The 13,895-nt window shown below is 42.8% G+C and overlaps 1 protein-coding gene across 4 annotated transcripts in view; it reads right to left on the bottom strand.

The window, feature by feature from the left end:
- LOC132400697 (uncharacterized) overlaps window positions 1-13,895 on the bottom strand; it is an 86,603-nt gene that overhangs the window by 7,733 nt on the left and 64,975 nt on the right. For 2 of the 4 annotated variants that reach the window (XM_059981929.1, XM_059981930.1), the window contains exons 10-11: window positions 9,823-9,926; window positions 6,878-6,968 (exon numbers count right to left, since the gene is read on the bottom strand). In XM_059981929.1, the coding sequence (XP_059837912.1) occupies window positions 6,878-6,968; window positions 9,823-9,926 (195 nt within the window). Of the gene's footprint in view, window positions 1-6,348; window positions 6,969-9,822; window positions 9,927-13,895 lie in introns of those variants that run through there. The other 2 variants (XM_059981931.1, XM_059981932.1) reach the window with 2 other exon arrangements.

The following is a 13,895-nucleotide window of genomic DNA, read 5'->3' as shown; positions in this document are numbered from 1 at the left end:
AGCAAAGGATATACTTTGTGTCAAAAGGACAGGCAAGGAGGCACAGCCGCTGGTGTGGTTCTGCTGGTAAGAGATGGAATTACATCTTCGGAAAGCTGCGATGTTAGGTCAGAGATGTTGAGTCTTTGTGGGTGGAGTTAAGAAATTGCAAGGGTGAAAAAAACATTATGGGAATTGCATGTGGGCCTCCAAACAGGAGCTAAGATGTACGGTTGAGATTGCAAAGGGAGTTGGAAAAGGTATTTAATCAAGGTAATGACACAATTGTAATGAGGGACTTCAATGTGCAACGGGATAGGAAAAATCAGGTTGGTGTCAGATTGCAAGAGGGGGAATTTGATGAATGCCTATGAGATGTCTTTTTAGAGCAGTTTGTGCTTGAGCCTGCTCAGGGAAAGGCTATCTTAGTGTTGTGTGATAATCCAGTTATGGATTAATTCTCCAAGATTGTTTTGAGGCGACAGACTGGCAGGCCCTCTGTGAGCCACATGGAGAGGACGTTGATGCGCTCACAGAGTGCATCACTGGTTACATCAACTTCTGCGTGGACTGCAATGTTCCGGCAAGAACAGTCCTTTGTTGTTCAAGTAACAAGCCGTGGGTAACAAAGGACATTACGGACATCCTGAACGCTAAAACAAGGGTATTTAGAGATGGAAATAGGGAGGAGCTGAGGACAATACAGAGGGAACTGAAAGCCAAGATCAGGGAGGCTAAAGACAGGTATAGGAGGAATCTTGAGTGGAAACTCCAGCAGAACAACATGAGAGAGGTTTGGAGTGGGATGAGGACCATCACTGGGTTCTGGCAAACTAGCAACAGAGGAGCTGAAGGCAGTGTGGACAGGGCCAACGAGCTTAACCTGTTCTTCAACAGATTTGACACTGTGGCCCCTGCCCATCCCCCACATGATTCATCTGTTGTCGGCCCCCAACCAACCCGTACTCCACTCTCCCCTCCTACCTCTCCTCACAGCCCCCCACCCTACTCTTGTGACTACACCCCTCCCCCACCTGAGACCGCCATGGTGGGCTTCACAGCTGAACAGGTGAGAAGACAGCTGAAACGTCTCCACCCAAGCAAGGCTGCAGGCCCGGATGGTGTCAGCCCCAGGGTGCTCAAAGCCTGTGTCCCCCAGCTATGTGCAGTACTTCACCATGTCTTCAACCTGAGCCTGAGTCTCCAGAGGGTTCCTGTGCTGTGGAAGACATCCTGCCTCGTTCCTGTACCAAAGCCCCAGTGGCTCCAATTGCTACAGACCGGTGGCATTGACCTCCCACATCATGAAGACCCTGGAGAGACTTGTTCTAGAGCAGCTCTGGCCTATGGTTAGGCCGCACTTAGACCCCCTCTAGTTCACCTACCAACCCCGACTAGGAGTTGAGGGTGACATCATCTACCTGCTGAACCGTGTCTATGCCGACCCGGACAAGCCGGCGAGCATTGTGAGAGTCATGTTTTTTGACTTCTCCAGTGCGTTCAACACCATCCGCCCTGCTCTGCTGGATGAGAAGCAGACAATGATGCAGGTAGATGCTTCCCTGGTGTCATGGATTATTGACTACCTGACTGGCACACCACAGTACATGCGCTTGCAACACTGTGTGTCAGACAGAGTGGTCAGCAGCCTTGGGGTTCCACAGGGGACTGTCCTGTCTCCCTTTCTCTTCACCATCTACACCTCGGACTTCAACTACAACACAGAGTCTCGCCATCTTCATAAGTTTTCTGATGACTCTGCCATAGCTGGATGCATCAGCAGGGGAGATGAGGCTGAGTACAGGGCTACGGTGGGAAACTTTGTCACATGGTGCAAGCAGAATCATCTGCAGCTTAATGTGAAAATGACTAAGGAGCTGCTGGTGGACCTGAGGAGGGCTAAGGCACTGGTGACCCCTGTTTCCATCCAAGGGGTCAGTGTGGACATGGTGGAGGATTACAAATTCCTGGGAATACGAATGGACAATAAACTGGACTGGTCAAAGAACACTGAGGCTGTCTACAAGAAGGGTCAGAGCCATCTCTATTTCCTGAGGTGACTGAGGTCCTTTAACATCTGCCGGACGATGCTGAGGATGTTCTACGAGGCTGTGGTGGCCAGTGCTATCATGTTTGCTGTTGTGTGCTGGGGCAGCAGGATGAGGGTAGCAGACACCAACAGAATCAATAAACTCATTCTTAAGGCCAGTGATGTTGTGGGTGCGGAACTGGGCTCTCTGACGGTGGTGTCTGAAAAGAGGATGCTTTCCAAGTTGCATGCCATCTTGGACAATGACTCCCATCCACTCCATAATGTACTGGTTAGGCACAGGAGTACATTCAGCCAGAGACTCATTCCACCGAGGTGTAACACTGAGCATCATAGGAAGTCATTCCTACCTGTGGCCATCAAACTTTACAACTCCTCCCTCGGAGTGTCAGACACCCTGAGCCAATAGGCTGGTCCTGGACATTTCCACTTGGCATAATTGACTTATTATTATTATTTAATTATTTATGGTTTTATATTGCTATATTTCTTCACTATTCTTGGTTGGTGCGACTGTAACGAAACCCAATTTCCCTCGGGATCAATAAAGTATGTCTGTCTGTCTGTATCTTATTAGGAAGCTTAATGTAAAGGAACCCTTAGGAGGCAGTGATCATAGTAAGTTTGAATTCATACTGCAATTTGAGAGGGAGAAGCACAAGTCACATGTATCAGTATCGCAATGGAATAAAGAGAGTTACAGAGTAATGAGAGAGGAGCTTGACCAGGTGGATTGGAGGGGGATACTGGAGGGGATGATGGCACACCAGTGGTGGCTGAGGTTTCTGGGAAAATGCACAGGATAGGTATGCCCCCAAAAGAAGTAGTTCTCAAATAAAGGTAGGCAACCATGGCTGACAAGGGAAATTAAGGATTGCATAAAAGCCAAGGGAAGGACATATAAGGTAGCAAAAATGATTGAGAAGTTAGATAATTGGGAAGCTTTTAAAATTCAATGAAAGGCAACTAAAAAGCTACAAAAATGGAAAAGGTAAAATATGAGGGCAACTAGCTAATTTTATAAAGCAGGATTCTGTAAGTTTTTTTCAATTATATTAAGAGTAAAATGGATGTGAAAGTTGATTTTGGACCACTGGAAAATGACGCTGGTGTGGCAGTAATGGGGGACAAAGAAATGGCAGATAAACTTAATGGGTACTTTGCATCAGTCTTCATTGTGAAAGACAATAGCAATGTGCCAGAGGTCCATGAGTGTCAGGGAGCAGGTGTGAGTGCCACAGCTATTACAAAGGAAAAAGTGCTAGCCAAATTGAAAGGTCTTAAGGTGTATAAATCACCTGGAGCAGATGAACTACATCCCAGAGTCTTGAATGAGGTTGCAGAAGAGATAATGGATGCACTGGTCATGATCTTTCAAGAATCACTTGATTCTGGCATGGTCCCGAAGGACTAGAAGATTGCAAATGTCATTCCACTCTTTAAGAAGAGAGGAAGGCAAAAGAAAGGAAATGATAGGCCGGTCAGCCTAACCTCAGTGGTTGGGAACCCTCAACAACAGCTCTAGAAAGTCTGCCCACAAGGATATTGGTCCTCCTCAAGTTCAGGTGTAACCTGTCCCTTATGTGCAGGTCATCCCTTCTTCAAGAAGAGATCCCAATGATCCACAAACCTGAAACTCTGCCCCCTGCACCAATTCCTCAGCCACATGCTCATCTGCCAAATCAACCTATTCTTACCCTCAATGGCACATGGCATGGTACAGGCAGCAATCCAGAGATTACTACCCCTGAAGTTGTACATTTTCGTTTCCTACCAAACTCCCTAAATTCTCTCTTTAGGTCTTCATCCCTTTTCCTACCTACTTCATTGGTAGCAACATGTACCATGACTTCTGGCTGCTCAACCTCTCCCTTAAGGACTGAGACCACCCCCCTCCCCCCCCCCCCCGATGCCAGAACCTGGAATGAAAACATACCAGCCTAGAATCCTTTTCAGATCCACAGAATCTTCTGCCTGTTCGAAGTTTCATTTTGTTATGAACATATGTATGCAGAATACAACTCTTGGCTTTGTCTGTTCCCAGCTATCGATTTCCCTTTCACCACTGCACCAGTGCTAGGTTTAGTGCCAGAGACCTGGTCATTAGGGATTTTCATGGTAAATCATCCAAAGCAGTATACTTATTGTAGAGGGGAGCATCCACAACAGTACTCTGCACAACCTGCCATTCCCTTTCCCTCTCCTGACAGTCACCTAGGGATTTGTCCTCTGAAACTTGAGGTCATTACTTCCCTGTAGCTCATTCTATCACCTCCTCATTCTCCCATATGAGCTCATTCTATCACTTCCTCATTCTCCCAGCTGCAGCTCCAGAGTGCAACATGGTCTGTAAAAGAAAGCAGGTGGATGCACGTCACACAGATGTCGTTATCAAGAAATCTGGCAGTTTCTCAAAACTCCAACATCTGACGTGAAGAACGCACCACCCACCCTGGGTCCATTCTCGCTACTCCAAGTAGCTTTCTCCCACGGTTCAACAATGTACCAGTTCACAGTTTAATTGGTCATTGGAAATTGTCCTGTGATTAGGCTAGGGTTAAAAAGATATGTTGCTAAGTGGTGCGGCTTGATAGACTGCAAGGTCCTGTTCCACACGCTATCTCTTAATAAATAATAAATAAAGTAGGGACGAAATAGACAAGTAAAGAAAAAACATACCAGAATCATACCTTAGGGGTGTGTGCTTAGCCACTGCTCTACTCTATGTATTCACATGACTGTACAGCTAGGCATAGCTCAAATATCATCTATAAATTTGCTGACGATACAACCATTGTTGGTAGAATCTCAGGTGGTGACAAGAGGGCGTGCAGGAGTGAGATATGTCAACTACTGGAATGGTGCCGCAGCAACAACCTGGCACTCAACGTCAGTAAGACGAAAGAGCTGATTGTGGACTTCAGGAAGGGTAAGACGAAGGAACACATACCAATCCTCATAGAGGCAACCAGAAGTAGCGAGAGTGAGCAGTTTCAAGTTCTTGGGTGTAAAGATCTCTGAGGATCTAACCAGGTCCCAACATATCAATGTAGTTATAAAAAAGGCAAGACAGCCGCTATACTTCATTAGGAGTTTGAAGAGATTTGGTATGTCAGCAAATACACTCAAAAACTTCTATAGATGTACCGTGGAGAGCATTCTGACAGGCTGCATCACTGTCTTGTATGGAGGGGCTACTGCACAGGACTGAAAGAAGCTGCAGAATGTTGTAAATCTAATCAGCTCCATCTTGGGTACTCGCCTACAAAGTACCCAGGACATCTTCAGGCAGCAATGTCTCAGAAAGGCAGTGTCCATTATTAAGGACCTCCAGCACCCAGGGCATGCCTTTTTCTGACTATTACCATCAGGTAGGAGATATAGAAGCCTGAAGGCACAAGCTCAGCAATTCAGGAACAGCTTCTTCTCCTCTGCCATCCAATTCTTAAATGGACATTGAAGCTTTGGACACTACCTCACTTTTTTTTTAACATAGTATTTCTGATTTTGCACGCTTTTTTAGTCTGTTCAATATATGTATACTGTGCTTGATTTACTTGTTTATTTATTGTATTTTATTTCTTTTTTCTCTCTGCTAGATTATGTATTGCATTGAACTGCTGCTGCTAAGTTAACAAATTTCACATCACATGCCGGTGATAATAAACCTGATTCTGATTCTGAACCTCTGCCTCTTCTTCCCAAAGTCTCTTCAAAATTCAAGATCCACGATTGTTTAACATAACTTCAGTGCACAAGTGTAGAGGCGAGTGAAATAATTGTTACTCCTGATCTTATGCAGCAGAAAAAAACAAAGAAACACAATAATAATAAAAAACATAATAAATACCTAATATAGCTTGTACAACATACACAGAGTATGTTTAGAAAGTGACACTGGGCACAGGTGTGTCTGTACATAAGGTGACTGACAGAAACTGATAAAGTGGTGTTGATTAAGGATGTGGGGTTGAGTTAGAGGGTGGAGGTGTTGAGCCAAAACTTTCTGGTCTCCACTCACACGATGGCCACTCGTGCAGCGGCCATTCCACTTAAACCACTCTTCTTTATTATACCCTTGCCAGGTGGCAAATAAACCACAATATCTCAAGCCCACAGAAGACCTCCAAAAGGCCCTGCTCACATCTTAATTCTCATGCTCAGCTCACTCACATCATGTAAGCGATGGCTCATGATATCTCAAGACTGCTGAAAAATTAGATCTGAGGTTATCATAAACTGTGTTAAACTGCAGCAGAGTTAAAGAATTAAGATAAGACTCAAATTTAGATCTCTACTTTCTTTTAATCATGCCAAGATATAAACATTGCCAATACTTTTTAGCTATCCCTAGTTGTCTTGAACCAGAACTCAAAGTTCAAAGTAAATTTATTATCAACTTACAGGTATGTATATATCATGATATATGACCTTGAGATTCGTTTGTTTTCAGGCATTCACGGTAACACTGAGAAATACATTGGAATCAAGGAAAAGCTATACACAAAGACTGACAAACAACTGATGTGCAAAAGAAGACAAATGAGAATAAAGATAAATAAATAATACTGAGAATATGCATTGTAGAGTTCTTGAAAGTAAGTCGTTAGGTTATGGAATCAGTTCAGAATTAATGTGAGTGAAGTTATCCACGCTGGTTCAGAAACCCGATGGCTGAAGGTTAATAACTGTTGCTGGATCTGGTGTGTGGAACCTGAGGCTCAGGTACCTCCTCCCCGATATCAGTAAAACGAATTTCAACAACAGGTTTTGTCCCTTCATTCACTGTTGCTGACACATTTTTTTTAATTCCTGATTTATTTAAATCATTATAAAATTTCCACTGACCGGTAGTTGCTTTTATATACTGCGGATGTCTCTGGATTTCTGGGTCCCGAGTGCTGGATGTTGTCCTGGAACTTGATCGGCCCGCCACCTACTGGATGATTAGTGACATTGCAGCACCCAGGATTAAAAGATCAAAGGCAAATGGTATGATTTGGTCAAGAACTGGAGCGGGCATTCACTGTATTGTTTGGGGTATGGATATGTGGGGCAGCAGGAACATGGCCTCAGAGGAGGCAACAATACTTCTTATTAATTTTATTGCAGTCGCACTGTCTCACACTTTCTCAGTTTACAACAGATCTACCTTTAAACATCTACCTTTAAACAGGTGATTACACCCACATGCCACATTCCCATGAATACCAGGCTCAGACAGAAACTCTGTTCCTTCCTGAGGTCTCAGCCAGCCAGAGGCTTTGGCCCATTCAACCACTCAGCTGCAGCAGAAATTATTGGCACTATCTGGATCACCAATTGTGCAGGCTCTTCTTCACTGCGAAGACTGGAAGATTTTGCACTGTAAGTAAGGCAGCTCAACGCCACAGTGAGGGACTTTCAGAAAGGTCAGCAGATCAGTAATCAAAATTCACCTTCACTGAGACACCCAGTGCAAGCTGGATGGTCCAGCCCATCTACTGTATATCAGAGCTCAGTTATCTTGTCCTTAAAACAGATCTCAGCACTTAGCCTGACATCTCATGTTAGGCTAACAGAGCAGTGGTTCCCTATCTAGCCTTTCCCTGATTTCTTGCATTAAGGTGAAATTCACTGAATGTTGGGAAAGAGAAGTGAGTGGGATTAATTGGTTTGCTTTACAATGAGCATACGTAGGAAACACTGGGTTAAATGGCTTCCTTCTGTACTAGAGCATCACACTAAGTTCTGGAGGAACACGGTGGATCTGTGGAGGAAATGGGGGGTCAACCTTTTGGGTTGAGATCCTTCATCTGGAGTTTGTTGCTCTTGATTCCAGTGGCTTGTAGTTTATTTTGTCTCCTTCTGGGCGGTATTGTAATAAAACTACTCACCACCTCCAATCTCACTATTCAGTTCCATACCCTCAGAAACATCTTATTCCCCATCATATACCACATGCCTCAGCACATCTAATTTCTCAAATACAGCACCAATCATGCCATATAACCACAGTCTCACAAACTACCTTTCAGACACACCATTTAACACACGTCAGTCACCTGCACCACATTTGTACTCTCAATCATATTCTCTGCAACCTCACAAGAAATACCATTTCAAAAGAGAAAAAGTTAGTTGACATTTGAACTTGCAAAAAAAATCATATTACTCTATCAGTGATGATTTAGATTAATCTTCCAGTGCAGGGAATGAATTCCATCTATTGAAGGAACTAAAATAAATAAATAATACTGAGAATATGATTTGTAGAGTTCTTGAATGTAAGTCCATAGGTTATGGAATTGGTTTAGAGTTAAGGTGAATGAAGTTATCCATGCTTGATTGAGGTTTGAAGCTGGACTTCCAAATCTGGATTCAAACAACATCTCCCAATCTATTTCTCTTGTTGTAATGATGACATAAATCTTAGACCACTAAGAACTCAATATGTTCCAGATATCTGGGAAAAATGTAGTCCATTTAGTGCCTCTTTTAAACAGACTGGTTGATAAGTTGAAGTTGAAAGCTGAATATAAAGCACTAGTTAAATGCTTTTTAAAAAGCCCAATATCCAGAGGTAACAACTGTACACTCCTAATCCCAACTCATGTACACATTCAGATTTAAAGAGCAGAGCAGAAAGTTACATTTCAGAGCGTTGTATTTCTTTGTGGTCCATTGAAGACACTATATTTTGTTTTTCTCAACTGGGAAAATGAATGTACAAGAAATGGAACCTCCACAAGAAGAACTGTAGTAAACTTGCTTTCAATAATTAATGAAACAAAATAATTTTAAAAATCAGGATAAAATAAATTTTATGCTACATTGAGAACTTGAATGCATAAGTAACTGGTTAAATGTTAAGTTCCAATTGTTGGACATTTAAGATTTTAATCCTTCTCTAGGATACCTCATAATGATTAAACTCTTAACCAGGCATGCTCAGGGTTTTGGTGGTGCTAGCCGATTTTCTGAACCATAGGATGTTACCGTTAACCCGTTGTAATGTACTTTTTTCTAAGATGTAATACAACAGAAGCTTTCTAGCGAACCTTGTAAGTTTAAGTGGAGCATGGGAAACAGAACCCAGTGAATTTCAAGAAGTGTGGAAACTAGGGTCCCAATGACTTTTAAAAGCCCAGGAAACAGCATCCCACAAGCCACTGCATTTCTGAATAATGGGAGCGAACTTTATCAGAGTTTTATGTTACACTTCTTCAAACTAATTTGATCAAAATGTATGCTGCTGACAGGAGATTCTGTGACAGTACTAGGAAGTTGCATTTCAGTAGGTATTTCAGTATACCTAAGTATAGATATTCATTATCAGCACAAATTGCTGGGAAAGAGTTGTGAAAGATCCGAGAAGCCAAACAAGTAAAATGAGTGAAATAACCAAAGACAACCTACGTCAACACTCCTCTACTACATTGCACAAAAAGCCAGAGGTTTCCTTGTGTGAATGTGATGCAGCTTAGGGTATAGATATTATCCCCAACTCAAAAGGTGATGTCAGTCATAAAATATATTTTGATTTAAATGTGTCCTATTAATGAAATATACATAACTGGTTAATTTTAGAATGTTTTAGGCACTGTGCATTTGTAAATGGAACTATTTTGCCACAGACATTACAATGTTCCACTGCTTAATCAGCTCACAAAAGTTCTCACTACCTGCATCTCTCTGAAACAGCAGGAAGATACAAGGAATAAAAAAAGCAGAGACGCCCTTTTCCTTTATATTAACCCAAAAGGCAAACAGTAGAAAGCAACGTGCCATGTACAGAAAGACTGAACACTAACTAGATGGGCCACTGTTCCTGTACGGTCTTCGTTTACGAGCAGCAACTATGAACTTTCGATGGGAGATCCCTCTTGCTTGAAGTGAGTTCAGCATTGTTGGTGCCCTGTTAGAAAACAAAAGACAGAATCCATTTCGGAAGATTGATTCTCGGTGCTCTACTGCATTGGTAAAAGAAAGCATCGCTAACAGGGAGAAGCCACACAGTAATTGGTGACCATTGTTAAACTTGGGATCACGAAACCAGTCATTCAATTTCATCATCAATGTAAAGGAAAATATTTGGAAACTATATTTGAAAAATCTATGTAAATTAAACCTGTAGGTGCTTTTCAAATATATCTGCTGGACGAATGGATGTGGTGGAGGTGACAAACACCTGGTTTAAATGGAAAGGAGGATGGACCTTATCATTCCTGTCTAAGTAGTCAGGAAGGATAGGGAAGGGAGAAAAGAAGGCAAACACCTCAAATCAAGCAAAGAAAAATTGCAGGAGATTGTTCAAGAGGGGTTAACTCGACAATCTATTTAGTTAGAGTTAAAATGAAAAACCTGCAGCAACATCACAGACGTTTCAGCAGGATTCACAAAAAATATATAGGAAACATAAATTAAATTATAAATTAATTAAAAATAAATTATATTGTTTTCTCAAGAAAGAACATAATTTTAACAAAAAATGTTGATTTTAGTGCAATCTGATCAACGTGGTCATAGTGTTGCTAAATTGCAGTGATTAGGGCTTCTCTACTTCCTGCCCAATAATCACCCCTCAACAAGAACTGGTGTGCGTTCTCCTGCCTTTCCCATTCTGAAGTCCACAATCAATTCCTTGGTCTTGCTGACACTGAGTGCAAGTTCATTGTTGCACCACTATTCGACTAGTAAACCTAACTCACTCCTGTATGCCTCCTCATCGCATTTGTTACCAACAACAACAGTCCTGTCACTGATGAATTTACAGATGCTGTTTGAACTGTGTTTAAATATGCAGTCATGAGTGTAGACAGAGTTAGAGCAGTGGACTGTGCACATACCCTTGAGAGACATCAATGTTAGTGAGGCGATTTTATTACTGATCTGCATTGACTTTGATCTCCTGACTGCAGATTGAGGTAGAGAAGCCCAGGTTCTGAAGCTTGTTGATTAGTACTGAGAAGATGGTGAGACTGAGCTGTAATCAACAAACAGCAGCCTAACGTATGCCTTTCTGTTGTCCGGATGGTCCAAGCTCATGCGGAGGAAGGTAAATTGCAACCAGTCTGAGTCCTTGCTCACAATAGAGTTAATTCTAGCCATACAAAGAAGTAAGGATGTAAATTTCATTGAGAGAGACAGACAGACATACTTTATTGATCCCGAGGGAAATTGGGTTTTGTTACAGCCGCACCAACCAAGAATAGTGTCGAAATATAGCAATATAAAACCATAAATAATTAAATGATAAGTTAATCGTGCCAGGTGGAAATAAGTCCAGGACCAGCCTATTGGCTCAGGGTGTCTGACAGTCCGAGGGAGGAGTTGTAAAGTTTGATGGCCACAGGTAGGAATGACTTCCTATGATGCTCAGTGTTACACCTCGGTGGAATGAGTCTCTGGCTGAATGTACTCCTGTGCCTAACCAGTACATTATGGAGTGGATGGGAGTCATTGTCCAAGATGGCATGCAACTTGGACAGCATCCTCTTTTCAGACATCACCGTCAGAGAATCCAGTTCCACCCCCACAACATCACTGGCCTTACGAATAAGTTTGTTGATTCTGCTGATGTCTGCTACCCTCAGCCTGCTGCCCCAGAAAATAAGTTGCAGCAAATATCTGTTTATTTAGGCTAATTCTGGTGAATGAGCATTGATCTAAAGTATCGACTGCGTACCTCTCTCCACTGACTGCTGCCTGATATGCTTGATACTTTCAGCACTTCCTGTCTTTCACTTTATTAGCAGAAAGCTTTGTATTAAATATACATAAAATATTTGTTTGTCTCCAAAACACGTGCACAGTGCTGGACAGCATATCTGACAAAATATCTGAGTGTTCGGACAAGACATGCAGGAGCTTTACAAGAACACTTATGGCTATGTTAGATTATAGCTACACATTGCGAAAGCTGAGGCTGCACTCCAGAGCAGAAACAGCTCATCATAATATGATATAGATATTTTGAACTGTGGCAAGTAGAGTTAATAGGGAGCCCTTACTTGCAATGGCTGAAAAATTACTGTTAAAGACAGAGCTGTGTGATGATTGGAAGAAGAGTCAGAGAATCCATGAGATAAAACCTGTTAACTTAATGAATATTTGGGACTTTGGACAAACTCCCTGATTGGTGATTGATCCTTTCAAAAGGGAATTGGATAAATACCTGGGGCATGTTAATTGCAGTTATAATGAGGGAGCTGTGGATGGTGGTGAACCCAAGTGTGGAGAAGGTCTAAAACTAACACCGATTTGAAATGAACAAGATGACACAAACAAAATCCAAAGATGAAATCACAAACAGTAGTACTAGAAAAGGAACTCTATGATTGAGCACAAGGTGCTCGGCACAAGGCCTTTAAATACAGACTTTACATGAAGGAATGTCATGTTACAGGCCAATAATTGGCTTTGCAAGTCTTAAGGGGACAGTGGCAGTGGCTGCTAACCATTCTCTGGGGAACTGGTGTGCCGAAACTTGGGTGCCTGCCCCTTCGTACAGCCAACTCCTGACTGCCCAGAATGGTGCTGGTGAAAGTCTTCTATCAAGGTAGTGTCCAGGATGTTCATTGAATGAATCCAGCTTCTTTCTTCTGGACCACTTCCCTCTCGATCCATGAAGAATTTGTCACTTAACAGTTCAAGGAGGTGGAGAAGATTTGGGAATTGGAGCCAAGGAACTGGCACTCAGGGGCTTGTGACAAGATAAATGGAATGAGGGGTGAATCTGCATTGTGCTCGGGAGCTGGAGATGGTAGGTAATTGGGTTGATGCATTGCAGGATTTTGAACGGACTGATGTAATGAGAGGCCATTTTTCTGGATTCAGCCTGTATGGGAAGATCCAGACCTACTGAATGAGAAAAGGTGCTGGTCCCTGTCTTCTGCAGCGGTCAGTCTGGTCTTTTTGTTTCTGTGAATTGGACAATCATGCGTCTCTTGCCTTAACCTATTTCTGGCAACACCTCTGGACTAGTTGGTCCACTCTGTTTCTTGTTCCAGGAATAGTGGAGGATGGTACCCCAACTGCCTTTTAAAAGGGGTCATCCCGATAAATAAATGCTGAAGTGCGTTGTACATAAGCTCTGGCCAGATCAAGTTGTCACTCCAGGTGGTAGGGTTCCTCAGGGCTAGACATCAAAGTGTTGTCTCTAGGTCCTGGTCGACCCTCTCTGTTTGCCCATTGGTCTGCAGATGGAACCCAGACAACAGACTGGTTTAAGCCCCAGTAAGGTCACAAATATCCTTCCAAAACCTTGAGGCAAACTAGAGACCACAATCAGAGATGTTGCCCTGGGGTAAACCATGAATCCTGAAGATGTCCTGTAACATAAGCTTGGCTGCCTCTGAAGCTGATGATAGTTTGGGAAGGGATACAACGTGGCAGGCCTTGGAGAATCCATCTATGATCACCATGATTGCTGTATTACTCCAAGGTATTGGAAGACAGCGAAAAAGTCCATAGAAATTCTTAAGGTTCTTTATTTCATGTGCAGACGTCACACATATTCCATATACACTAATACATACCTTTCGTCATGCCTGGGCTCCAGTAACATCCCTTAATGAACTCTAGGGTGCAAGCCACATGCGAAGCATGTGGCCAGTTGAGCACTTCTGAACAAACAGGTTCAGGAATTCAGGAACAAAGATATGTCCATGAAGGCCATTACCCGGGTCTGCCCCATGTTGCTCTTGGACTTGGCACATGACCAAGTCTCTGTTCCAGGGGATGGGCACCTCCACTCTAGAAGTGGGAATTATAGTTGAAGAGTTCTTTACCCCCTTAGATGCTTTGAACTGTTCAAAGAGGGTGTCTAGTTTCTGGTCTTTTGGGCAGTAAGTGATCTTGGAAATTGCCTCTGAAGTAGTCTTGG

This window comes from Hypanus sabinus, chromosome 10 (genome assembly GCF_030144855.1).
Source record: "Hypanus sabinus isolate sHypSab1 chromosome 10, sHypSab1.hap1, whole genome shotgun sequence".
Classification (NCBI taxonomy): domain Eukaryota; kingdom Metazoa; phylum Chordata; class Chondrichthyes; order Myliobatiformes; family Dasyatidae; genus Hypanus; species Hypanus sabinus.
This window is presented reverse-complemented; position numbering and strand designations above follow the sequence as displayed.